The sequence below is a fragment of the Rhea americana genome, unplaced genomic scaffold (assembly GCF_003343005.1).
Source record: "Rhea americana isolate MKP2758 unplaced genomic scaffold, rheAme1 scaffold_134, whole genome shotgun sequence".
NCBI lineage: Eukaryota > Metazoa > Chordata > Aves > Rheiformes > Rheidae > Rhea > Rhea americana.
Window position 1 is genome coordinate 2,288,613 of NW_028185417.1, and position 26,365 is coordinate 2,314,977.

At 36.4% G+C, this 26,365-nt stretch overlaps 2 protein-coding genes across 5 annotated transcripts in view; one reads left to right on the top strand and one right to left on the bottom strand.

Annotated features, from left to right (window-relative positions):
* SERAC1 (serine active site containing 1) overlaps window positions 1-19,676 on the bottom strand; it is a 31,211-nt gene extending 11,535 nt beyond the window's left edge. For 2 of the 4 annotated variants that reach the window (XM_085298003.1, XM_085298005.1), the window contains exons 1-10: window positions 19,631-19,647; window positions 15,842-15,921; window positions 14,275-14,311; window positions 13,807-13,943; window positions 12,012-12,101; window positions 10,379-10,510; window positions 7,998-8,119; window positions 5,818-5,946; window positions 3,547-3,660; window positions 2,187-2,349 (exon numbers count right to left, since the gene is read on the bottom strand). In XM_085298003.1, the coding sequence (XP_085154129.1) occupies window positions 2,187-2,349; window positions 3,547-3,660; window positions 5,818-5,946; window positions 7,998-8,119; window positions 10,379-10,510; window positions 12,012-12,101; window positions 13,807-13,943; window positions 14,275-14,311; window positions 15,842-15,920 (1,003 nt within the window). In that variant the 5' untranslated portion in view covers window position 15,921; window positions 19,631-19,647. The other 2 variants (XM_085298007.1, XM_085298004.1) reach the window with 2 other exon arrangements.
* A 131-nt stretch (window positions 19,677-19,807) lies between these two features.
* On the top strand, window positions 19,808-23,368 carry GTF2H5 (general transcription factor IIH subunit 5). The gene is made up of 3 exons (XM_085298008.1): window positions 19,808-19,902; window positions 20,245-20,355; window positions 22,975-23,368. The coding sequence occupies exons 2-3, from the start codon at window positions 20,321-20,323 to the stop codon at window positions 23,153-23,155; spliced, it is 216 nt and encodes a 71-aa protein (XP_085154134.1). The 5' UTR covers window positions 19,808-19,902; window positions 20,245-20,320; the 3' UTR covers window positions 23,156-23,368.
* The last annotated feature ends 2,997 nt before the right edge of the window (window positions 23,369-26,365 follow it).

Sequence of the window (26,365 nt, forward strand, 5' to 3'; positions counted from 1 at the left end):
AAAAAAAAAGAAAAAGAAAGAAAGAAAAATGTACTTAAATGGAACAGAAAAATAAGCAAACTCAAAGAAGAAAAGATTTAAAAGTCCTATCAGGAAGTTACTATTGTGTGTGTTATTTCTTCAAAATTCTGCATAATCCTTGTTGCTGCTAGCTACAGCAATCTATAAATCACAAGTACATTAAAATCAGTTTCATAAATAGAACCTGAAATGGCTGAAGRGAGATCTTCAAGTTGAAGCTGATTTGAAAAAGAGAAGAAAAGTAATTTATTTATTGAGCACTGTTCCAAAATCTTTTTCAGATTTATTGGCATTTGAAAATAGGTGTTCTTCTGTCCAACCACACTTTTCCTTTCTACTAGATTTGGTAGTTAAGTCCTCATCACAAGAGGAGTCATTTCATAGTACTTTGCAACTAGTATAATGAGCAAGTTGCTAATTCAAGATACCTCACTCTGCAGAGCTATGAAAAGAAWGGACTGATGTGGTTTTTGTTTAAACATAAGTATCTTTGATAACTGGCAAAAGTAACTTTTTTTTTAAGAATAATTAATTCAAATTACACTTCTAAAGTGGAATATATGTTAACCAATGTCCAACTTCTTAAGAATACTACTAAAAATTTATTGTCAGTTCTGCAAATACAAAAGCTAATTTTAGCATGATTAGAACTAGTAAGGTCTATGTGTTTTTCTCTCTCAAATGAATCAAGAGGAAGGGCCAAAAACTGTGTTGAGAATCCTTCTGCCTCCAGACACCACATCACAGCCACTACATGGTGTATCACTCTTTCCTTCTCTTCCTGTGCCAGCAGATTTTGCAAAAGAACCTCAGAGGTTCCTTCTTTTGCACATCTTCCAGTAACAGAAGGGCACTGTACTCATCAACTCTTGATCAGCAGCATCCAGCTGCTCATCAACTCTTGATCAGCTCTGCCCCAAAGAGCTGATGACTCTTCTTTTATGATCTCTTCCTTCACATGTGTGGTTTTAGCAGTCATAAGAAAGAAAGAATGGCCCTAGAACTCAGAACAAAGGCTTTCGCTGTCCAGTAGTCTTTCTCCAAGAGTGAGCAGTAAGGAAATGTGGGGAACAATTAAAGAGCAACGGGGAAGTACATAGTGCTGTTTCCCCCCTCCACCCTCTCAGCTTCCTGCAATCAGTTTGGGATTTTCTGAGAAAGAGATGGCATCTGTGTATACAGCTTTATAGATTATTCTTTGAATTAATATGTCTAATCACAACATTTTTAAGACTTCAATATGCACAATACTCTGTAGCAAGTTTTACTTTAGTTATGCATTGTATTATATATACATTTTTTTGTTTTGTTTTGTTTAATGTACAAGAACTTTGGTCTTGTATTATGAGAAACAGTAGATAGCCTCCTCCCCTTCTCCAGGCCAGYGATGATTTTATATTTTATATTTTCCTTTAGTTGTTTTTTCTAGGAAAAGTCTTAATCTAGTTTGTTTGAACCAGAGCCATTTCAAGYCTTTAGTCACCTTCACAGTCTTTCTCTGTACCTTTGTCATTTCTCCTTTGTGAAGTGTGAAGACTAAAAATGTTTACATTTTTAAACACTGCCATGGAGGTATACAATAGTACATTGGTATTTCCTATTTTGGCCTTTATTTGTTTCCTAATAAAATATTGGGAATTATTTGTTTATCATTAGAACTAGAAGGAATAATTTAACAGTGGTCTTTAAAGAATATGAAAAAAGGTGCACCAGAGGAAGGTTTAACACAAGTTCCTAGCTTAATATGAAACAAGAGAGGGTAGGAGAATATGCTTCAGTTTATTTTGAAAGGTAAGGACTGAAAGCAGCTTTGTTTCTTTATGAGATTAAAACACAGTCRGTAAGAAAAATTCTAGTCTACAATGCAGCCAATCTGTGAGAAAAAGAAACTCAAAAAAACCTCTTCCAGTAACCTGAACTGGACATTAATCATGGCCAAATTTTCAACATCCATTAAAGACTTACAGTGCCTCTGAGGCACTGACATATATTGGCTAGACAGAAAGAAAAGTTTTTAAACCAACACTGTCTAAACTGTCTATATTTTTTGTGCTTTAAAAAAAATACACCTCTACCTCTGTGCATTTTACAAAAGCACCAAATCCACTGAAAAGCTTTGAATAGAAATCTGGCACTCAGACTACTTTCACTTGCTTTCCTTTTACCTGCATGTACTATGGATGAATGAAGACGTTCATCCAAAGCCATATTTCCAATAATGCGAATTATGTTCCTTTGTATTTTTGCAGAATCTTTACGTAGCTGGTATATCCTCTGTAGTAGTTGCAGGCCTCCTTTTGCTTCAATTTTATCACAGTGTGAAGAAACCTAGCATTATATAGCAAATACAATGTAAGTCGATGTTCTGCGGAAGGTTCTTTGAGATGCTGTTAACACACAGAGTAGGGAACTTTAAAGAGCTAATATAATACAAAGCACTTACTACATAGAAATTCTTACTTCATCTAGAATTTGTCATGCCATAAAATATTTACTCCCTTTCCAATTGTAAGATGTTAAATGTATGACTCCTATGGATTGACAACCTAAAAAATGTTGAATATCTTCACTTCACTCTCACCTATGTCTGTGGGAGGTGAGATTGCTCTCCACTTGGCATGATCAAACTTCAAGTAAAGTTCAAGAGTCTGAAGAGAAYTGTCTGTATTTGTGAAAGCATGGAGCTACTTGTCTTCCTGTCCACCATCTAAAATTCAACTATAATGATCCTTTTCCTTGAAAAACAAGAGTATTTTTACTTTCCAAAGCGTATGCAATGATCTTAAAGGCAACAACAGAATCTAGTCCAAGCAGAATCTGGGCCAGYTGTAGTGTCAAAGACTGATTCTGGGCAAATGCTAGTGACTTGAACATTTCATCTACGCTGCTTAAGGGTGTATTGTAGGTAGGCAGTTGCTAAAGTCCTAAAGTTTTTGGCTTTCAACATAGACAGATACTTTGCTTTCTGGCAACCTGGCCATAGAGTTASATTAAGAGCCATAACAAGAGATCACTTGTAAGCTTTTTGGTCTGATGTACACAAATTCACACAAATCCATGCACACTTTGCACTGAGAATTTCATGTCATCAGTATCTTGCTTACTGAAAAGCTGCAAAGCGGAAAAACTTAGCTTCTCCTCATTAAATCCACCTTTCACCATTTGACCATGCTAGTGGGAGGTGAACCTGCACAGAGTAACTTGGTAAAGCCATCCTGACTCCAGTCACTCTCTCTCACTTGCCTCTGCCAGAGCTGCCCTAAACAAATTCTTAAAAAAACACAAGCAGATACGTTACAGGGGAACTTACAYGGGCTAATTAGAAACAATACCTACAATAGCTAACATTAGATCCTATGGACACTTCTACCAGAAAAAATGAGTCTCGRTTGTCTCAACATTCTTATAAAAGGGGTGTGGGGTAGGAGACAAAGAAACAATAACTCCTTCCCAATATATGAGAGAACATTAGAATAGAATGTTTAAAAATGCAGCTTTTTAACTAGAGTTTGAAAGATAGATTACCTTAGAATGTTGCACTAATGCTTGCAAGCAGAAGAGTTCTACCGTCTCTGAAGGAATTTTACTCAACGTCTCACAATATGGAAGTCCATTTCCTCCAAAACACCATAAACCTCCCTGAAATGATAATCAACAAAATTACACATTTAACACTTTGGTTTAGAAACGCTTATTTTATGTAGCCATTTGGAACGTGGTGTAATGATCTGTAGAAGTTGCTATAGACAGTGCTCAGCAAATACATGCTTTTTAAATTGTGCAAATTATGTAACAGTACACCATAAAAATGTCTACCATTCTTAACTGAAAATACTAAACAGCTTTTTAGATCAGTAGTCTTTATAGTTCCTTAACTTCAAAATACACAAGAAAGGGTGTGTGTTGGGGAAATGTAGGATTTTCCTTTAGGTTAGTATGTGTTTTATTTTAAATTTATGCCTAAGCATAAGAAAGTAATAATCAGATTGCTTCTAGGCTTATATAGTCTCAGAAATGAGAGAGGAAGAAACAAGGCTTTCAGCACTTAGCATAGTGTTTGAATACCAGTCTGTCTCAGTCATGTAGGAAAACATAATCTGGTCAAAGAAGAGTTCTCTAGAATACTGCAATTAGTCAAAATGCTTCCAAGTGTTGTGTCTTACTACCATTCCTTCTGCAGCAAGAGCTCYGGCTATGGAGATAGAGTCCTTGTGTAAAAATATTATACATAATTATATCATAGGCAATAAAGGGCTCTCACACTTTGAAATCTCTAAACAAACCTGTTAGGTATCATAGTTAAAAGACAGTCACTTTTATCACTGTATCTTTTACAAAAGTCACAACTTATTTTTTATAAAAAATAAAATGCGCAAGAGAGAGTGGACAACATTCTACATTAGTAATACTACTATCCAGGTAAGTATTATCCCAGTTAATAAGAGAAGAAAACTGTGACAAACACGTTAGAAGTGTGGCTCTTAATCTGAAAGCTTTCCCTAGGAGTTTCATATCACTGTCTTTCAGTCACTTTAATTTAAACACACTTAGTTATACATAGTTCATTCCCTTTTAAATTCCATTCTCTTTTATATTTACTCCTAAAAATGCACCCTAGAGGCAGGGATCAAACTCTTTCTTCCTTTCTGRATTATAAAATACTATGTATACCTATCGTATAGTAAGTTTGCAAAACTGGAAATGAGTTAGAAGTTCTACTGAAGAAACTATGTACCATGGACTATAAACAGAATTGGATCTCCTTTACTTAATTCTACAGTACTATACTGAAGTAAAAAAATCAAAATCAGTAAACATTTCCTTTTATTACTGGTTTCATGGTATATGGCTCATACGCACACAGTTTTTAACTAGCATTACAATTTTTTTTTTTTTAAGAAATAACTGCACTTCAAACAACATTCTTAAAGTCACTTAATAAGTTGTTGGGCAAGCAGAGTCGAAGAATTTCTAGTTTTTCAAGGCTATACATTCCAAATCCTGTTTTGGCAGTACTAGCCTGTTACAGGCAGGCATTTCAAGGGGATGAGGACAAACTCTTTTCAGTTGTCCCATGTGWCAGGACAAGAGGCAATGGGCAGAAATTGAAGCACAGGAAGTTCAGCCTGACCGTGAGGGGRAATTTCTTCCCTGTGAGAGTGACAGGGCACTGGCACAGGTTGCCCAGAGAGGTTGTGGAGTCTCCTTCTCTGGAGATATTCAAGGTCCACCTGGATGCAACCCTGTCTAATATGCTCTAGGTGACCCAGCTTGAGCAGGAGGGTTGGACTAGATGATCTCCAGAGGTCCCTTCCCACCTTACCGATTCTATGATTTCCATGTGATACCTACAGAGCTTACATTTTCAGAGRTGCAAACAACTTGTCACTTAGTTTGTTAGTAAGACTTAACAAGGTTTTAATCATCTGAGTAGTAAAAAAACCAAACAGCAGTAGGATAAAATGTGACAAATCACGGTTCTGGGTAAAATGTTGAAATACGAGGTTTATGGGAAGGCTTGTAAGTAGAGATATTATTGCTCACTGTATCAGCTAATACAGCTGGGAAGATAAAAAATAGATTTTAAGCACATAAAAAGAGATTTTAAGCACATAGACTGTACACAGAAGTGATTTTACTTAAGCTGTAAGGTTCCAAAGTCTCTGTATTTCTCTCACTCTTAGAATGCTCATAAATAGATTTGTATCTTTGTATATATAGGAAATAGATTTTTATCTTTGACTGCTGCAGGAAAAAAACAACCCAAATACTTCTATTCTGCAGGTGGGAACTCACCCTTTTTGCAGCAAGAGTCTGACTACTTTCACGTAATGCGAGAGATGTGAAGTACTGGACACATGGATCAAGATCAGTCTGAGGTAAAGATACTAATAACAAACGAAGTTCATCTTCTATGGGATAATCCTGTGACAAGCGAGCACAAATATCTCTTAATTCAGTCCACAGTACGAAGCAAAACACAATATGAAAGAAAAGGAAAATCTGAAGCAATGGAAGCAGCTACATTAATAAAGTTGTARAATAGAAAGCCTGGACTTCAGTGCTCTGCAGCTTAACTTTAATAGTATCTCCTGTAAAGACTTTGGGTATGTAAAATTCTAAAATCAGCCAGTAGAATGACGAAAAATATACTTTAAACTTCCTGCTTTGATAGCCTTATTCCAACAAGTATAGAAGGGCAAAAGAAAGGTCGCTCTCGGAACATGAAGCTTAGAAGTTCAGCCTCAGCTACATGATAATTTTAGTGCAGCAGCACTAAAATGAATGTATAAATTACCAGTCAAATATACAGACAATTCCTTTAGATTTTTATCTTCAAAGTATTCATATAGATTTTCATTTAAAAATCCAAGGTAGGTGACAGGAAAACAGATTCAACAAAGTCATGTTATTTGCCCGCAGACATAGAGCTTGCAGCCATTGTAATCCTTGCTGCAGTCAGATAGAGATGYATCTGATGTGCAGAGCAACAGTTGCTGCTAGGATGATTTGCTTCAACTTCCTAAGCTGCAGATCGGGAAGTCTTAGCTTCAAATATCCAGCAATCATACTGCTGTAATAGTAAAATATATACATAACCATACACTAGTATAACCTGAGTACCTCTAGGCTAACAGGTAGAAAATAATGTTACAAAGACAAGAAATCAAAAAGTTGTAACTACCAATAAAAGCTGGATTTCAAAGTTTTGCTGGCCAAAATGTACATGTATTCTACGACAAAAAGACTTCTTCCAGTATTTATTCTATTAGCATTAGCATTATGAAAGTCATATATTACATTTTGAGCACCAATATTAAAGAAACTGTTACTATGAAAGGACTGCTCACACTGTCATGTGTAGATACTTACTAATTAATACAAAAACAAAGTCAAATCTATCCAACAGATRCTTATTCTTACCCAAATGCCTGGGATAAAAAGATAGATGGTCTTACAGCATGCCTAGACATTGAGAAAACCAGGCTGGTAGATTTTACTTTAAGTAGAAAGGATGGGGAGAGACATATCCCATCTTCAGAATCTCTGCAGGCATTTGGGAATTTAAGACATAGTACTTAACATCTAGATCAGCTTCAAATATTTGATCATCTGATTAATTCCTAGTCACTGTATCAAGCTATACTGCATTTCAGCAGCTAAAATCCCACTTAATGAAGTTTCCATTGGAAAACTATTCAATTAAATCTACCAAGTACTGTTGTAAATGAAGTAAATTAAAATTTAGTTTATAGTAATAATAGTAAAGTTCATCTCCAAACCCTTTCTATGACTGCTAAAATCAAGAACAAGCAGATAAAGATGTAAAAAGTAGGACAGTAGAACCTGTGGTACTATGTTACAAACTCTGAAAGACAGTGTGTCTACATGAGTGATTCAGTGCATTGGAGCTTTTCCAAGCAGCTAATTTGCCTTGATTCTACACCTGGGAGTCCTATGGTATACTCAAATTTTCTTCTCTATGTTTACAATCAAGATTAAAGCTTTGTGCCAGCTTTTATCTACGACACCAAACTAGTAGGATGGCTGCAACGTCTTCCAGCAGTGCTCTCTACTTGTGGGATTCTGTCAGTAATGACAAGATAAACTAGAATGACTGTACRTAAGTATGCTCTCCATTGCCTGTTAGGTACAGATAGGAAATGTGTAATTCAGAATAGCAACGGGCACAAACATCAATGTTGGTAATCATGTAATGTGGACACTATTGTTCTAATCTTGGACAATAGTGGCTCAAATCTCAGTTCTTACTTGTCTGCAATATCTGCAAATCTGTATTCACCAGTGCAGATGCACCCCACAGCTGTATTGCTATAATACAGTTTCATATTTTGGTCTTTATTTTACAACTCATTAATCGCTTTAGAAGAACTCCACTTTAGTATGGTTACTAACAATGAAAGTACTAAGCAAACACGCAACAATCGGCTAATACCTATTTTTCATTTACTTACATCCTTTATTTTTGGCAGCGGTGGTGGAGGCAGGAAAAATCGAAGGTCGATATCTTTAGACCGAGCCAAACCTATAGCAGTCCTTTGATCACAGGCTTGAGCAACTGTCCTGTACTGATAATCTGCAGCACAAGAACTTCAGAGTCAGAGTTAAAACTAACCATAAGTATTTCAATTAGTGTTAAATGTAGTTACTATCTTCTTCATAAATGTACTTGAACACAGAAAAATCTCTCCAAAATTAGCTCTGAATTTGTAGTTACAAATTTCAAAAGGGAAAAACAGTAGTTGTTAGACTAGCACTACACTGAAATGAAATATACCTGYAGGGCACTAATTGTTCATCACAGACCAGTTTGATAAAGGGCCTCAGATATCAGACGAAAACATATGAAAGCAAACATTCAGTATTGCCACTGTGAAAGGAAAACAAGGACTGCAAAGCCAAGCTTAACCCCCTGAACTTGAGTCGAAAGACATCTGAAAAATGTTTTTCTACATACTGTATTAAAAAAAACATGAGCCTTAAATCTAAATGTTGCCAAGATTTGCATAGACACTTAAACTTTAAATGCTATAAAAAGCTATGTTTCAATAATATTACTGAAGTCATAAAACCCTGTAACCTTAGAAAAGGCAGGAATACATCACAGCACAGTTTTAATYAGCCCTTCCTTATTGAACATACAGGATAGACCTTCAGTCACCCAACTGAAGGGAAGTCAGGCTTAAATAGTGACTGCTGCTCCTTTCCAAACAGTCCCTACTTTTTAGCTGGACAAATTGAAAGGCACAAAATAAAAATCAAGTGGGAAATGAAAAGAATAGAAAATAAAATATTAAACTTTTTCTAAAAAAAAAAATGTTTCTAGCCTTGTAACTGTTACATAATTCCTAAACGAAACCATCAAGCCATTTAAAACACACTTTTCACCAACATTCACAGATTGGGCATCTTCCTTGGTGCAGATCATAGCTGCAAACTGAAGTCAGTGAAGCTGTACTTTGGACAAGCAAAATATTTATGATAACATTTATGCTGAACAGTTCGCTCCTAGCTATCAAAAGCTAGAACATACTTTCAGCTTTAATCTTCCTAGGACTCGGTTTTGGAAAATCAGGATTAAAAAAAAAAAAAAAAAAAAAAAAAAAAAAAAAAAAAAAAAAAAAAAAAAAAAAAAAAAAAAAAAAAAAAAAGCAGCCAATTTCCCTTATGAGGTTGTTAGCAAAATAATTAAAGTTTGTGAAGCACACAAATACAACAGCAATGAGCACTACAGTGAACAGAACACAGAGAAAAGSAGAAAACAAAGAGTAACTTGATTCCTGAGTACTGCTCATCCTACGCACTGAAATGAGACCTCTAAAGAAAGGATCTTGAGATCATCTGCTTACAGGTTGCGTTCACATGAACACAAGGAGGCTACACTAAATTAGTACACACAACTTCAGTTTTGTTATATCCTAGCTTTCAAATGTTTTCAAACATGTTTTTTGATGTAAACTGGTTGGGGTGATTTTAAATTTTATAGAGAAATACAATTTTAAAGAGGAAATCTGAAACAATATATATTGAAACAATATAATTCCCATAATGTRGAATTACACTGGAAGAGCTCCTCAACCAACTGGACTACCAGAATAATCAGGGTCAAGATTCAAAAGTCATCTGGTTTATTGACTAGTAATGGAAGGGGAGAGGAGGCACATACATGCACATACACACAGACGCACACGCCTTTACCTAGGGTTTCATCAATATTGGCTACTAGAGGAACAAGGAGACACAAGAACCTTAAGTTTGATACCAGGCTTTAGAGGGCTGTTTACATGATAGGAAGGTGGATAACAAGGGGAAAAGGATATTTATTGAAAATTTATAGTATGTAATGWAATATGTAGCAATAATATAATGTAAAATATCAAATATTAAGCCAAAGTAAATTAAAAAAAATTATTTGGATTATTTCTGTGGGAGGTTTTTTATTAACTGAACCATAGCCATAATCCCATTCCTACAGAGCCTTCCCCAAATCATTGCCAGAACTGGTGATCCTKTTGGCAGACACAACAGTAAGGMCAAGGAACTAATGAATATGAAGTGYCCCCCTACACTGAGGCAATATCATTCTAACTGGCGGTTATGATTYGCTGGTGGGAAGATAGACAGAGGTGGGCAAACACTGCAGACACACACACTGYATCAGGGTATTACGAGCATATAATTGCTTGAGATGCAATTAAAAGGATATTTTAGACCAAATATCAGTGTATTTACACTCCTTGCAGTTATTAGCATTTTTTCCACATTAGCAGCAGATTTGCAGCAACTGAGATCTCGTTGCATATGAGATGAATGAGGATACACCAGGATACATTACCATGCCAGTGACTGTTCTTTGCAAGGTCTTGGACAGCCTGCAGTCGAACCTCTTTGTCTTCTGACTGGCTTCTCTTTAAAAGGAGCCATAAGGCACATTCATGATCTTCTCCATCAAATGTGCTGAAGTGTTCTTTACCAGAAAAGAAATAAAACTCAAGTTAAAATTAAGGTGCATCCTGCTGCTCTACTCAGCCCTGGTGAGGCCTCATCTGAAATACTACRTCCAGTTCTGGGCTCCCCAGGACAAGAGAGACATGGAACTACTGCAGAGAGTCCAGTGTAGGGCTACGAAGATGATCAGAGGGCTGGAGCATCTGTGAGGAAAGGCTGTGAGAGTTGGGCCTGTTTAGCTTGGAGAAGAGAAGACTGAGGGTGGATCTTAGCAATGTCTACAAATACCTGAAGGGAGGGTGGCAAGAGGATGGGTCCAGACTCTTTTCTGTGGTGCCCAGCAACAGGACAAGAGGCAATAGGCACAAACTGAACCACAGGAAGTTCAGCCTGACYGTGAGGGGAAATTTCTTCCCTGTGAGAGTGACRGAGCACTGGCACAGGTTKCCCAGAGAGGCTGTGGAGTCTCCTTCTCTGGAGATACTCAAGGTCCGCCTGGATGCAACCCTGTCTAATACGCTCTAGGTGACCCAGCTTGAGCAGGAGGGTTGGACTAGATGATCTCCAGAGGTCTCTTCCAWCCTTAACCATTCTGTGATTCTGTGTGATTCTGCATTTTAACATTATTACAGCAATATTAGCTGTTAATAGTCATTTGGATTGTAGTATTTTAAATTAGTTGAGTAAGAACAAGAATAAGCAATGAAATAGAACAAACAATGAAAAAATGACATTAGAAAAATGMTGATTCTTAAATTAATAGAAGTTTTTGATTCATTTCAGTGGCACCAAGTCGATATCCCATATATTGAGAGGGTTTTTATTTGCATTACACATGTATACTAGCTGGCACTTACCAATCAGAATTGCCAGGTTTCAGCAAGAGCTAGAAACAATTAGCAGCTTTGAGGCTCAGACATTGAATTTCATAGCTCTTCTATGAAGGTACATAGYGTTATAACCATTTAACTGATAGTCAAGTGAGAACAGGTAGTAACTTGCCTCAATTACATCAAGGAACACAGTCTCTTAATATGAATTCAAATTCTTATTTTAAATTAGTCTAAGAAACAGTGACACATAAAAAGATCATGCTGCTTTCAGTTAATAYGTGCAATCTGATGAAAGCACAACATACTTTCTCAAATGACTCTTTTAATATTTCATCCCCCTAAACAACTTCAGTATGAAATTTTACTTTGGTATCAATTTTTAACTTCATATCTAAATCTTCAAACCTCTTCTGAAAGGAAACACAGATTCCCCTCAGACACTCATACTTAAGCATCACATTTATTGATTTTAAGGACAGTGTTTAATACACAGAAAATATGTTAATATTCTTTATTAGTACAGAAGATTCCACTAAACACTACCATTACTACTAGTAATATTTCTACCACTGTTTCAAACAAAAAGGAAGGTATTAAGTTTGTAAGAAACAATTTTACTTCCTAAAAGATTATTATTTTACTATTCAAAATATTAACCACAGGTAAATCCATTCTTTTAATACCTACCGTTAAAAGGTCTCCGGAGAATTTTAGCTTCTGTTTCTAGAATCTTCCTCACYGCTCTATGGATTTGCCTTCTGGCTTGGTATGTGATGCCTGAAAGAGTATTTTTAGATAATTTAAAGTTTGAAGGAGAAGTTCTTACACTATTACATCTCAGAATGCCTTAAACAACAAAAGGCCACCAYCTTAAAATAAATTCTGCAAAGGCASTCAAGAGTWTTTTTTTGTTTTCCTAACAGAGCTCAGGAAATATATCTTTCTTGATGTAAGAGCTGCTTTTAGAAAAATCAAAATATTTGTGCAAATTTAGGAGAGGTCTTAGATGTGGGTTTGCAGACTAACCTATACGCTTTCTGACACTTTTCATGAGACTAGGGGTTTCTCACCAGCAGTATTACCCCTCCATACTCTATACTTTATAAAACTCTATAGTTTTTCTCTATTCTTCCCCCATACACTGCATGGTATATATTGCTTGGAGGGAGACAATCTGTTCAAGTTGCCTATGTAACAGCACTGCTATGACTATGCAAATGGTAAAAGGTTTTGGTATTCCTTGAGAAGACAAGGACTACATACATTTGTAAAAGAATAGTTATATAGAGAGAATTATAGTTTAAAGACAAGATACTGTGTTTTTTTCCCTTCTTAGGAAGTATTTTCACAAACAATAATGTCAGATAATAGCAGACCACCCTAAACAATTGTTCATATCATGGTCTATGTATTAAGAAACAGTAAGTCTCGTAAGTTGGTAATACTCCTTAAAGAAAAATGCTTCCTTTAAAGATGCATAGTATTGATTTGGGTCTTTACACAACATTTCATCTGTTAGATGTAAGAAATTGAAAGCTAAATTAACATACAAGATGTCATAATAATCTAACTTCAGTGGGTTTCTAAAGAGTATTAGRCATGCACTGTCAGATAAATTTGGGTGCAAGGCTAATGAAATAAAAAGTTTGTTATGCTTCTTGATCCATACAGGTTTGCTGAGACTAGTGWCAGATGAAGCAACTCCATAAACAAATGTTCAATCTAGTCATGTTGTCAAGTAAGAATGATAAAATGGGACTGTATGTAAGGATTCATGAAACGAGTAGTTTACTCAATAATCAATTACATCACATCTGATATTATTTTAAAGTAAAATATAATAAAAATCAGTATCACCTTTACCGTTTGCTTTCGAAAGACAGAAAGTTGAAAGTATRCTACACGTACCTTATGCTACTCAAGTATAATATCTGCATTTCAAAAAAAGGACAAAAGTTTCACACCACTCCATGCCAGGCAAGGCACAAAAGCTGAAGAAACGTAACTTGCAAGGGTTGTATTGAAGTAGAGGAGCAATATTCTGGTGAAGACGTTATGGCAGACAGATATGAAGTCCTCCTGTAAGGCTTCCAGTGACACTTACAGCATTAAAAGGTAGAGGACTGTGTAGTGGCACACCACCAGGAGAAATGTGTAAGGGCAGAACTGCCGCACGACTGGATGACAAGATCCCACGCTGCACTAAGGCCCAAGAATTTGATTACAGAGAATGCTATAAGTCTGTCAACGGATTACCTGAGCTTCCAAACAAGCCTGCAGTGGAAATGGCACAGGGGGGATTAAAGTGCCCAGCATAACAGAAAGGGAGCCATACACTAGTGGAAGAACATTCTGCTATGTCTGTAAAACTAATATGTTTGCTGTTGATATTATCTGGTTCTTTTTTATCATCCCAATATATTTGAAAAGCTGTTTTCTTAAGCTTTTACTTTTCGCATCAAGAAAAGATTATACATCTTACCTTGATAATCACTTGGATCCAAAGAAGTTGTACGTACATATATATAAGATTTAAGTTTTTCTTGATGTATAGCTTGAGTATCAAGTTTCAGTAACTTCTTTAAGGACAAAACTTCATATGTAATGAATACAAAACCTCTTTAAATAAAAGAAAATTGTGTATGAATATCATTAAAACATAAGGAAAGATGACAAATATATGTTAACAATTATTTTGGTATAAATCGGTTTTTGCTTGTACATACCTAATTTTATATATAATAGCCTACAGATTCTTTCAATTTAGCACAGTAAAGGAAAGAATTTAAAATAGTTAAAATAGCTACAAGAAAAGTAATAGCTACAAGAAAATATGCTTCAAAAAGTATGTTCTATCATGTCTAATGGTCTCTTAATGTTATCATATCTTTGGAAAGTTACACGACTTAAAATTTTAATTGTATATGTATACTTCTTAGTTGCAACTTACCCTAATATAAGCGATCCAGTTACATTTGCAATTTTTCCTTAAAGAAAAAAAAGCCCATGAAAAAAAGTTGTGTGCATCACCTTAGCATAAACATAGTTAGCATTTGATTACCAAAGATAATAAGAGTTTCAGCAACTACAATTAAGCTTTCTAGCATTTATTTTTCTATTACTCTTTGATTTTCAGAAAATCAAGGCCTAGATTTCCAACAGAGAAAATGTTATAATTCCCTGCTCTCCTAAGCAAGATGATAAAACATTATCTTGCTGGAGACTTTTATTATTATTATTATTATTTGGCAGCAGGGGTAATATTGCTATYCTATCAATTATACTCATTGCTCAGCAGCAAGAATCACTTATCCTGTCTATATTATTAGTATTCACTTGGAACTCCATATTGTTTTAAGGAGTTAACTTTTTCTTCTATGACTTGGATATTTCTTCAATGTATATGAACACATACAGCACTATATATGTTCTTTGTCAAGTCCTGCAGGATGTYCCTAAGAAAATACTTTTTAAAAGGTAATTCTATCAAATCTAATTTATTAAGGCAAATATCTGGAATAACACATTACATACACTACTTCCCCTTTTTAATCTAAGGATTCCTGTCAGATTTGAGCTTTTTTACTCAAATTTGAGATGATTACCTGGATGAAAGGATCTCAACACAAAGAAAGTCTGTTATTATTAGTAGCAGCAAACCCAATRCAACACATCTCACTCTACCATGAATAATTCCTTTTTCTCAGCAAGAATTGGAGATTTGCCTCATGTGCACTACTGCCAGTTCTACCTTTGTTGGGCTTGAAGAATTCGGTCATGGAGACAAGAAGCAGCTACTTGCTGAAGAAATAACTTGCAGAGAAGGTAAAAAGGCAAGAAAGGAAATGCTCACTGCATAGTAGAAATGGAAATAACCTGTTTTTTAATGCTGGAAAATAAACTTTAGAATCCTAATAATATTTATTCTATACAAAAGGAGCCAAAGAAAACAGAGACTAAGCAGGGAAGATGATAGAACTACAGTAAACAAGGAGGAAGAAACAACAAAAACAAAGTTTATTAAAGTGCCATCCTGGGCATTAAGGTTTTATGGATGCAATTTATTTATGGCTGTAGAGGGGGAAAAAAGTTACAAAATTGACTAATCTTGTAATAACCTAATGAGATTTTAGTTTGGGGGGATTCTTATCTTTTATTTTTATCTGCCCCTTTTTCCCAGAAGCAAGCCTCCAACAGGCATGAATATAAACTCCAGAACATGAACCAAGTCTAAATCAGTGTGAGGTTATTCACCTGAGAGACGAGAATTACCCAATTCACATTAATGATATGCTGACACTGAAAACTACTAGAATCATTTTACATATCACTATGCTAAGCATGGTCAGACACAGGCATACACTGCAGAARAATATAAAAGCTTTTGATCAGAAAACATTCAAGGATTTGGAACTTCTCATATAATTTAATAATGCAAAGTGTCATACCAACAAAGAATTTTTTTTTTTTATTAAGACCTCGATTGATTTTTATAGAACTATACGAATTACACTTACTGGGTAGGTGGCTTTTTGTGGCTGGACCAGAGGTTCCTATTTTTCTACAGCAAAATACACAGTAGGCTGCCACTGACATTCTGTACATTCAAAAAAAAAGTTAATTACTGATTTGCAAAAGATAACAGACAATCTGTAGCAGGTTTTTCCCCTTGTCTTTTCACAACAAAGGTTATGATAAACACTCTTTGTATCATTTTAATATTATATATAAAAGCTCTACCTTACAAAGTGTATGAATTACTGAACACAACAGTCTACATTTCAATTACAGAAAAGTTTAAAGCAGTGTTTCATACAGTTACATGTTACTGTCAGTTTTAATGAGCATGCATCTCCAATTAACTTCTCCTCTCCACTTTCAAGTCCACTTTCCTACTTCTTGATAATTCTCCCTTAGGTACCAGATGTGGTCACATCTCCAATTCATTACTCAGTATCACACATGCTTTAGTACAGCTTAGTAACCAACTACTTTTAAAGTTCATAATTGATTCTGTGTTATCAAACAAGCTGGTTATTCTGATTAACTGGGCTCCAAGAACTAATATACATTTTTATCTTTTAAAGGTAAATCAAACTAACATTTATAAGTCTTTTCTGCTGAAAGAGTTAAAATTCAAAAATACAAAAAATTACAGGTACCAAGTATTCTAAAATGCTCAGACTCCATGGGCTGCTAAAACTCATATAACATGCTTACAGGTAAAACATAAAGGACAGATACCTTCCTAGAAAAAATCTTAAACATGTAGAAGAAAACAAGAACCTAGAAATAGTCACTAAGAGGAGAAATTTTTCTAAAATTAAGACCACAGCAAGTCAACATTACAAAGACAGTATATTGGCAGACTAATTGCACTGCATTAAATGAACGCTGAAWTCAAACATCAGGCAAAATAGAAAATTGCAGATGGCAGTTGCAAACAAACCCACAAAACAAATTTTAGAACTATCAAAGGTTTGAATATGTAGACCAATTTGCAATCAGAACCTAATACAATTACTAGTCTTCTTAACTGCAATATGGTTTCCATGAAGGTAGTATCAAAGTGCTTCAGAAATATTAAAGCACTTATTTTTCTTATACACCTATGATGCAAGGCAGTGCCTTTTCCCATTTTACAGATAGGAAACTGAGTTAGAAGAAGATATGCTGTGACTGCCTTATATAGTCTAGATACTACCTTACATCTTTAAACATTAAGTGGGACTATTCAGGAAGGATTGTAAAGGTGCCATGTTCCATAGCTCACTGATTAATCTCTGCACAACAAAGTTCAAAGAAAGTATGGCTGTATTAGCCAAGCCTGGAAACCCCAGGCACTTCAGGCCAGGCAAAACACCAATTCCTGTTTCTACAGCTCACACTAACTCATTCAAACCACCACACTGTGCTGCACAGATGTATTGTAAACTATTTGTCCAAAGTAATGAGAGGTACATCCAGAACCATGCAGCTCCTCTGACTCAGCTTAGTTTCTTTATTATAAAAAACATAATTTCTCAACACACATAATCTATATATTGCTTTTAAAAATTACTAAAGTCTACTTTTACTTCCCAGTAGTAAGTTTAATTTCCTCCTTGTCGAATTATTACGAACACTTCTGCTTTCCTGATGTATGTAAATTACATAGGAAATGTAACATCATTTATAGCAGAGTTAATCTATGGCCAGATCCCTACATGGAAATTCATTAGTAGATGAGCTGCTGCTCCCCAGCTTCACTGCTCTTAAAACACTATTGGAAAAAAAAATAGTAACAAACTGCAAGCATAACTACATGTTAACTGATGGAGTGAGAAAGATGCACAAACTTCAGGACACTACACTAAGTAAGTTATGCCAAAAGCACTACCTTTTGAAAGAATTTGTTTACATTCTCCCCGCTGATTTCTTCACTTAACTCACAAGGTATTTACATATTAGCAGATGTTAYTCCCTTTACCTTTTTATTTATACTAAAAAGAATTTACCTAAAGTTAGGAAAATATATAATTTAACTTTGGCAATCCATATGAACAGCCAATTATGAACATTCCTTCTGCTGAAGACTTCATGTCAATTCTTAATAGATACATGCAGCATTTTAAGTGCAACGATTATGTTGAATCCCAGAAAGAATATTCCATGTTTATAATAAATACACACAGAATCTGTTACTACATATATTGTATAAGTAACATGAATTTCTTATTTTATGATAGGCAAAGTTCTAATGTCTGCACTTATGCTGACAAAAATATGGACTTTTTTATGTATTTAAATATATTTTAAAATGCATCACCATCACATTTAACAAATGATTTTACTGTAAACAGTCATTTTTAATTAAAAAGGTCAAATTAGATCACTGTATCACCACAATGACAACTCCAAATCATAAAATATATGTGTTAATACAAATAGATACACACTCTGCAAGTGACTGATTTTGAAATGTAAGAGTCCTCAGTATTCTCCTTGAATTTAAGGTGATCTCTTAAAAAAAAAAAAAAAAAAAGCATACATTGCTGTTACTGTTACTGTCCAGTTCCTCAAAAAAGGGATTTGTKTTTGTTTCCTTCCTTTAACATGCCTTCCTGTTTTTCCTGTTTCCCCAAAGGTTTTCATTTGGCCTGCTTTCCTCCTTGTGGTTGAGAGATTTTGGAAAAAATGTCAGCATTACCTCAGCACTGCCACTAACAGACAACTTTTTGCCACCTGTCATTTCAGCATTGTGATTATCCATTCATCTCAACAGAGTACACAACACCATGAAATATGCCTAAAACTAATCATCAGTCCCCTTGAGAAGTTTGAAAAAATGGAACATTCCCCCCCCCCCAAATCTATTTGGCCCACAGTAGTTCCTTTAATACTTTCATTCATAGAACGGTAATAATCACARACAAAACAGTGTGCTTTGCAGCATAAAAGCATCTACTTCTTTTCATCTCTAGGATAAACAATCATGCAGTCAAATCTTCCTTACAAAAAGATTTGTATACTACTTTACCACAGTCTAAAATTTCAGTAAACACATAACACAGTAACAATTGTGCCACAACTCCCTAAATTCAAAACATATATGTAAAAAACACAAGAAGTAAAAGTGTATAACTTCTTGTTATTAGATGCCTTGGCTCAGCTCTGACCTGAGAACAAGTATGCTCACATATATGCAAGTCTAACACAAAAAGCACCGTTTTCCATCCTGTTTCGCAACTGGTTCAACAAACTGCTGAACTCTGCAAAAACTCTTKCATTGGGTTATTCCGTGGTATTAACCCTTCCTTCGTTACAGCAGCATAGGGCCCTAACAGAAAGGCTAGATGCAGAAATATTGCTACCTTGCAAGTCTTTAAAAAACAAAAAAACACAGCAACACTACATCTAAATGGCCGAAGTGCAAAGTGGGGATAACTCTGTGCTTCCTTCCAAATGAAAAAYCGGGCTTGCTGCCTTTTATATGCTCGCACAGAGTGAACAGTGCTTACAACGCTGTTTTTATTTCTGGATCTTTTTTTCACTGAGGGCTGGCCGCCCCTGGGGGGGACTTCCCAGGCCTGGCGCCGCGGCAGCCCCGAGCCCCTCGGCCGAGGCCTTTAAAAAACCTTAGTAACAACAGTAACAGCGTTAAAACAGGAAGAGCCCCTCCGATACAAACACACGCCCCCATCCCCCAGCCCGCAGTGACGCCGGAGCTGGGGCGTCCCCTCCCTCCGCGGAGCCCGGCCCCCGGTGCGACCACCGCCCCCGCGCAGCCGTTACCGCCCCTGCGCGGCCGTTAGCGCCCCCGCTACCTGCCCCGCCTCCGCCTTCACGCACCCAGCGCCGGCGCCGGCGCGGCCGCCCACGCGCTTCCGTGACGCTAGCACGCTTCACGCGGCTCGGCCAATCCGGAGGCTGCAGGGAGGAGGCGGGGCCGGGCCGGGAGTGCGTGACGGAGGGGGGTGGCCGCGCGTGCGCTCTGCGCGGGGCGGGGGTGGCGCGAGTGGCCGTTCGTCATTCGGGCGCGGAGGGGAGACGTCCTTAATCTCCTGCGTGCCAGGCGCTCCTTCCGGCCGGTTAGCCGGTAACCAGGCAGCGCCGCGGGCCCGGGGCAGAGGAGAACGGCTTGTACGGCGCTCGGCCTGCCGCGGGCCACTGCGCGCGGCCCTCGCAGCCGTTGCAGCTGCCCCGCGCGAGCCGTTGGGCCCGGCGGGGCGGGGGGAGRGGACGAGACCGGACCGGAACGGACCGGACCTGTAGCTGTGGTGCCTGCGCTTGGTTGTGTGTGGGGGGCCGTCTAAAGCCTGGCCCTAAGGCCTCTTCTGATGGTGGAGTTTAAGTGTCTTATGGGCTTCTGTTTGCTTTCCTTGGTGTCATCTTGGAGGATCACTCGATGCAACTGAGGCTTTGTTTGTTTTTCTTCCAGATTTCCTTTGTGGGTGTAACCCAAATCAGGACTTCTTGTTACCTGTTCTTTTTGGCCTTTGTAAGAGACCGAGAAGATGGTGAATGTCCTGAAAGGTGTTCTGGTTGAATGGTCAGTAACATCATTCATTACTACTCCCCGATGATTTCTTTAGCTGTAGAAACATTGTAGGTACTTTAAGAGTGTAGACTAAAAACTGGAATTTTTGAAGAAACAGYGATACATAACCAAACAAGCAGACGAAAGAAAAGTACATACGTGAATTGGGGAGAGAGAGAGGCAATTCTAGGTAATCCTAATTCCAAACCACCTTTTCCATTTCACTTGCAAATTTTTGGTATTCTTGAGTGAACTCTTTACTAGTTTTAGAGGGAAATGAATTTTTTTTTTCTTTCAGTTAGTTCCAGTCCAAAATCTGGTTAAGACTGACATGTATTTGTTTGAAGTTCATACTATAAAAACAATGTGCTTGCAATTTATAGAAGTAAGCTATTGTGCATACATGTTTATGTGTAGTCTGAAATATCTAGACTAAGGATGAGGAATTACTCCAAAGTAAAGAGAAGTACTGGTCAGGATCTGTGGAGTCATTTCATGGTGTTATATGACATGCTTTCTGTTGTATGTTTACATTGTAAACCTCCTAACGTAGATTATAACTGCACAAATGAGGGGGAAAAAAACTAAATCTCTTATTGATGCATCTGTTTAGTGCATACAGCTGTGTGCTTGCTACAGCTGTGTCCTGAGATGACTGAATGTGAGCCAGCTCAATATAGATGTCTAATAACTGTACGTGAGCAGCTTGGACTCTGAATTCTGCTATAACAAAAAACTTACCTACTCAGGTTTGGGTCTGTGCTGGTATGTTGACAAACCTGAAGCACAAGAAAGTGTCTGAGTGCAGGGGATTATTTAAGCATACTGACAACAGAATTGGTGGCTGACAGTGCAAAAAGCTCTGAAATCTTAGGCAGTTAGAAAAATGTTGTGTTTTGYACCTTATTAAACTATTTATTTTACATTTTCTTGCATATATGCAAGTAAATTGCTCAAGTTCTGCGTGTTCTTCAGCTCCATGGCCCCATCCCACTCAGTATTAACAGGGTGCTTGATAGATGTTTGCGTGCAGGCATTTGCAGTTCTTTCACTCACCTGTGTTTTTCTTCCTAGGCTCCTAGCAGGTAGGATACTAAAAGAAAGGGTACAGAGATGCTGTCATCCTAGCTGTAAGATACTAAAAGAAAGGGTACAGAGATGCTGTCGTCCTAGCTGTGTGAAAACTAGTCTGTGAGTAATGCCTAACATCACACAGGCTGCTCATATCAGCTAGGCCAAATATCATACCGTCTGGTATACTACTTCGGGTCAGTAATGTACAGCTGAATGCAACAAGCCAAAATGAAGCTTCCCCTGCCCCTAAAAAAAGAAGGGTGTGGAGGAGTTGGGAACCACATATTTCTGGTGTGCAATTTTTCCCTAACTCTTCCTGTGATCTCTCTCTTGATGTGAACATAAATTATGGCTTCTGTAAAGAAGATATAGGTTACAGGCTTTCTCATTCTTCTTGCCTCAAAATTATTTTGTGCTTTGCAAACTTTTCTTGTTCTAGTTATGCTTCTACAGATTTGAGGCTAATATTAAGGATTACTTTTGTATTGCCTATGGGGGGTGTGTATTAAGGATTACTTTTGTATTGCCTAAGGGGGGTGGGTAGGGGTGTGTGTCTGTTGGGGAAGGGATTTGTTTCACAGTGCCTTTGCACTATATGTACTTATAAGTAACAGAGAACTGGTTCTTTTGCAGAATTTAAAATAAATTACTCCAAGAATTCTTTTTAAGATGTTATTGCTGATTACTACATTGGCAAACCAACTGCATTAATCATTTTGCCATTTAGTTCCAATTTTCTGTATGTTTTCTTGCATCAGTGGCCGTAATGAAATACTCAGTTTTGCCAAAGAGCCTGCTTTTCCTGTTTTGTGAAAACTGGTGGTGTTGGACTAATAATAACTTCTTCAAAATTACAGTGAATCAGAGTTCTCTGCTTCTGTTTTTTAAGCTACTTTATTTTCTCTATCTAGCTGCTTAATAGAATGCAGCCATTTATGTTATGCTGTAATTTATAAACTCCGGTATGTTCTTTTTACTTCTAAACATTTAACTTACGTGCTGACATGAAAAAGAAGCAACTATTCAGTTGTAAATKTACAGCTGAATTCAGTTGAAAAATGTACGTTCATAAAATACCACTTTTTTTTCCTGAGCTATACAACTTAAGTCAAGTATGTGCTCACTTGGGTTTTGGTTACCTTCAAACAAAAATGTACTTTAAGAAAACATATTTTTGTGATGCCATTTCTGAAAATAGAAATGAAGTTTAAACTCACCTTGTTAAAGTAAATTCTTCAAGCTACTTTTTTTTTTTAACAGCAGTGTGCTGGCACTTCTGTGTCTATCAAGCAACCAAATCTTCTGTTTGGACTTTCTTATTAGTTAAATTTTAATCTGAATTATTCCAAGGGGTCATTATTGCTAGAGAGATGCTTTTGAAAAAGCTTCATAAACTTTTGTCAGATTGTGAACTAAAAGCCATTTATGAAATTGATGTTATTTCTCAAACATTTAATGTCTTTAAAAGCTTTTTTGTTTGCTTGTTTGCTTGCTTGCTTGTTCTCAAATTTATTTTATTACAGTGAGGTGGGATCTGATGCATATTTGTCTCCATAGTGACCCTGCAATGAAGCAGTTTCTGCTTTACTTGGACGAGTCAAATGCCTTGGGGAAGAAGTTCATCATACAAGACCTGGATGAAACTCATGTCTTTGTATTAGCTGAGTTGGTTAACTTCCTTCAAGAGAGAGTGGGCGAGTTAATGGACCAGAACTCGTTTCCTATTACTCAGAAGTAAAGACTAGAGAAATGAGATGACTGCGAGTTTTAGAATAGTGAATTTCAATAGAGTGGGTTGTTACTGTTCTGATAAATATACTGTGGTTAGCAAGTTGTATGTGAAAATGGCTACTCTAGAAAAYGGATCATTTTCATAGATGAAATGTTTTTGAATTGGATTCTGATTCTCTCTTTGAAAGATTATATCTTTATTAAAATCCTTAAAATGATACATCAAGGACTTGCCTAGAAGATTTTTGATGCATGCTGTGTTCCTTTAGGATTTTTATCTTTCTTGTGAAATGGTATGACCCTAAAATTAGAGTGGTGTTTCTGCATTGGAATGCTATATGAACTCTACTGACATGTTATATTCCTGTGGAATTAATTAAATCTGGTTATAGTGTGACTGACAGAATGTAATGAATGTCTGTTAAAGTATGATCTGTGCTTGATGAAACATCCCTATAAGTTGAAAGCATGATCTGATGAAATCAGATGCTAATTTAACATCATTGTTTTTATACACCATAATGAAGGTGCAGCTTTTTGTTTTTGTAGTTTTTTTTTTTTTTTTTGGTCAAGCATTTTATAGATGCCCTGTAACACTTGTCTATGTGTCTAAGTATCAACAGTAGCAAATTAAAGAGAGAACATTAATGAGAGACTTATCTTTTAAATGTGACTGCTTGCCATATTCTTTCCTACCCCCCGTTCCTCTCAAGCTAATACCTAGCTGCAATAAAGTGGGTGAACAGGAAGAGGAAAAGACTGCTTGCTCTAACTATGAAAAATAAAAGCTCTTTATTTTTGTTGTTGATGTTATTTCAGCTTAACTCTTCCCTATTGCCCTTTACAAAGAAAAGATTTCTTACRGTTTTGTACTGAGGGTGAAAACATTTTAGTTTGCATTTGTAAATCACTATCTCACATTGGAGCAGTAGGTCTAGTAGTATATTATGATGAGACTTGTGAAGATTTCCATCTTAAAAACATAGCAGATACAGAATACAGAAACAAGAAAAAAAATACGTTAACCTTTCTTGTTGTTGTTGTCCTGCCTCCTGCTCAAAACAATAAGATCTCTTGGATTTGTAAGTGTGGATGAAGGAYTATTAGGCTATTACTGTTACAAAGGAAATGTTTTTTTCAAAGCTCTTCCTCAATGGACATCAGAGAGATGACATCTTTTTCTTTGGAAAAACAATAGTAAAATAGAAATGCTTTTATAAGGAACAGTTTTGCTTTAACTGACTCTCCCACAATTGCTTTCTYGCTTTTTGATGTTTTTTCATCTGAAATATGATTTTTTTTTTCCTTTGCTGGAGCGTAACAGATTCCCAAACAAAGAAAAAAGTCCTGCAGAATTACATATCTTCAAGCTTATAAATTTCTAAATCAGTGAATAACCTTTGGGAATTTAAGTTGTGGTRGTGGTAGGTTTTTTGTTTTTTGTTATTAGGATTTTTTTTTGAGGATTCTTCCCCCTACTTCTGTCTGTTGTACTGAACAAATACATTGGTCCAAATAGTTTGGTCCCTTAGTTCTGCAAGTGGATGCTTCCACAATGATATAGCTCAAGATCCAGCTACATATCTTCACTTAAAATAAACTTGAAATCTAGTACCTACGTAAATGAGAAAGTCCCATTAAATAGAGAGTAATAATGATTTATGTTTTTTTACATCTACTGAGGTTGTTCAAACATTTACTTTGTAACTGTRATCTTGCAGGAGATTATTGGATGCTCTTCTAATGAAGAGGTAAGTAATGAAATGACATGATGGATGAATGCAGTTCATTCTTTCTTTGTCATCCTAGTATATTTTTCATCCAAACTTTGAAAGGTAAATGATTCCTTTCTTCAGATGATGATCTCTGAAAAGTCATGTTAGAATTAYACCATCTCTGTTTAGTGAATCTAATGTTGCAATAGCATTGTGATTTTTTTTTTCCTTTTGAGTCTTTGAAAAATTTTTTGTAGTTCTCATCTTCTTAGTTAATTATATAGCCTTATTGTTGCATTAACTGGATGTAAGAGTATATTTCCATGTATATTTACAGTGATACATGGTTCATGTAATAAGGAGAGATAGAAGTTCTAATCAATAAACAGTTATATGTGAGTTCTTATACTTTCTGCTTGCRTTCTTTGTAGAGCAAGTATTTATGGACTTGAATCTCCAAGCCTGATACCCTCCCTGCAATCTAACCAGRCTTACCTCATTCTATGCTGGAAGAATAAACAGGTGGTTAACTATTTTTTTTATACATTTTTTTTCTTTATGAGGTTTAACGAGTTGAATCCAGTGTAGTTTCTAGGGAAAAAGCCTCTTTAGTGATACCTTAGTTGAAGTCTACTCCAATACCTGACTTCGGTTCTAGAAACTAATGTCTGTTTCTTGCAGGGCAACATACAAGGAAGCAACCATGTAGCACAGGATTTTTGATTATGACCCATAGTTTGCCTAGTAAGAAGTCCTGTGGAACACATTCCCTAGATGTGCTTTAAATATAAATACTTGCGTTTATTACCCTTCACTCATGCAGCATTGCCTGTGTGAGAGATCTCAGCCGTAGAGATGATACCCATAAATAATTGTAAATCTAAGCCTGAGACCTCATCTACCCTGACAGAGGCAGCGTGCAGAGATAACAACTGGCATTATCCAAAGAGCTTAGGAATCACTGGTCTATGATGAAAAGGAGTTGCTGATAAATTCACTAATGAAAATTATAGGATATTTGGGTACTTCTTTGTTCTGCTTCTGCTACCACTATAGGTGAATAATGCACATTGGAATGTATGAGAAAACTGACAATAGTTTGCATGTTCGTGTACTTTATTTCTTGGATTTTTCTTTCATTTTTCTTAGGAGTTTATTAATTTTTGAATTGATATCTCTAGAGGCAGGGATKCTAGCAAGAATTTAAGGAAATTTGTGATGACACTGAAATACTATGATGCACACTTTCTAGAGGTTTAACTTGAGCAAAGATTTTTTTTTTTTATGCAAGTTTCTATATTACCAAAATTCCACTTAAAAGATAAAGCTCTAATCAACTGCAGAGGGAGATTATTGGCAGGAATGCTGRCGGATATTGCTGCTAAAAGCTTACAGGAATAGGTATAGTTGCATCTGTTAGTTTTGTAAAGACAAGTATTTTATACTTTGATTAGTCTGACTTGTAAGGCTAGTACTAATCTGATGTCAGTCTCAGAGGAAGT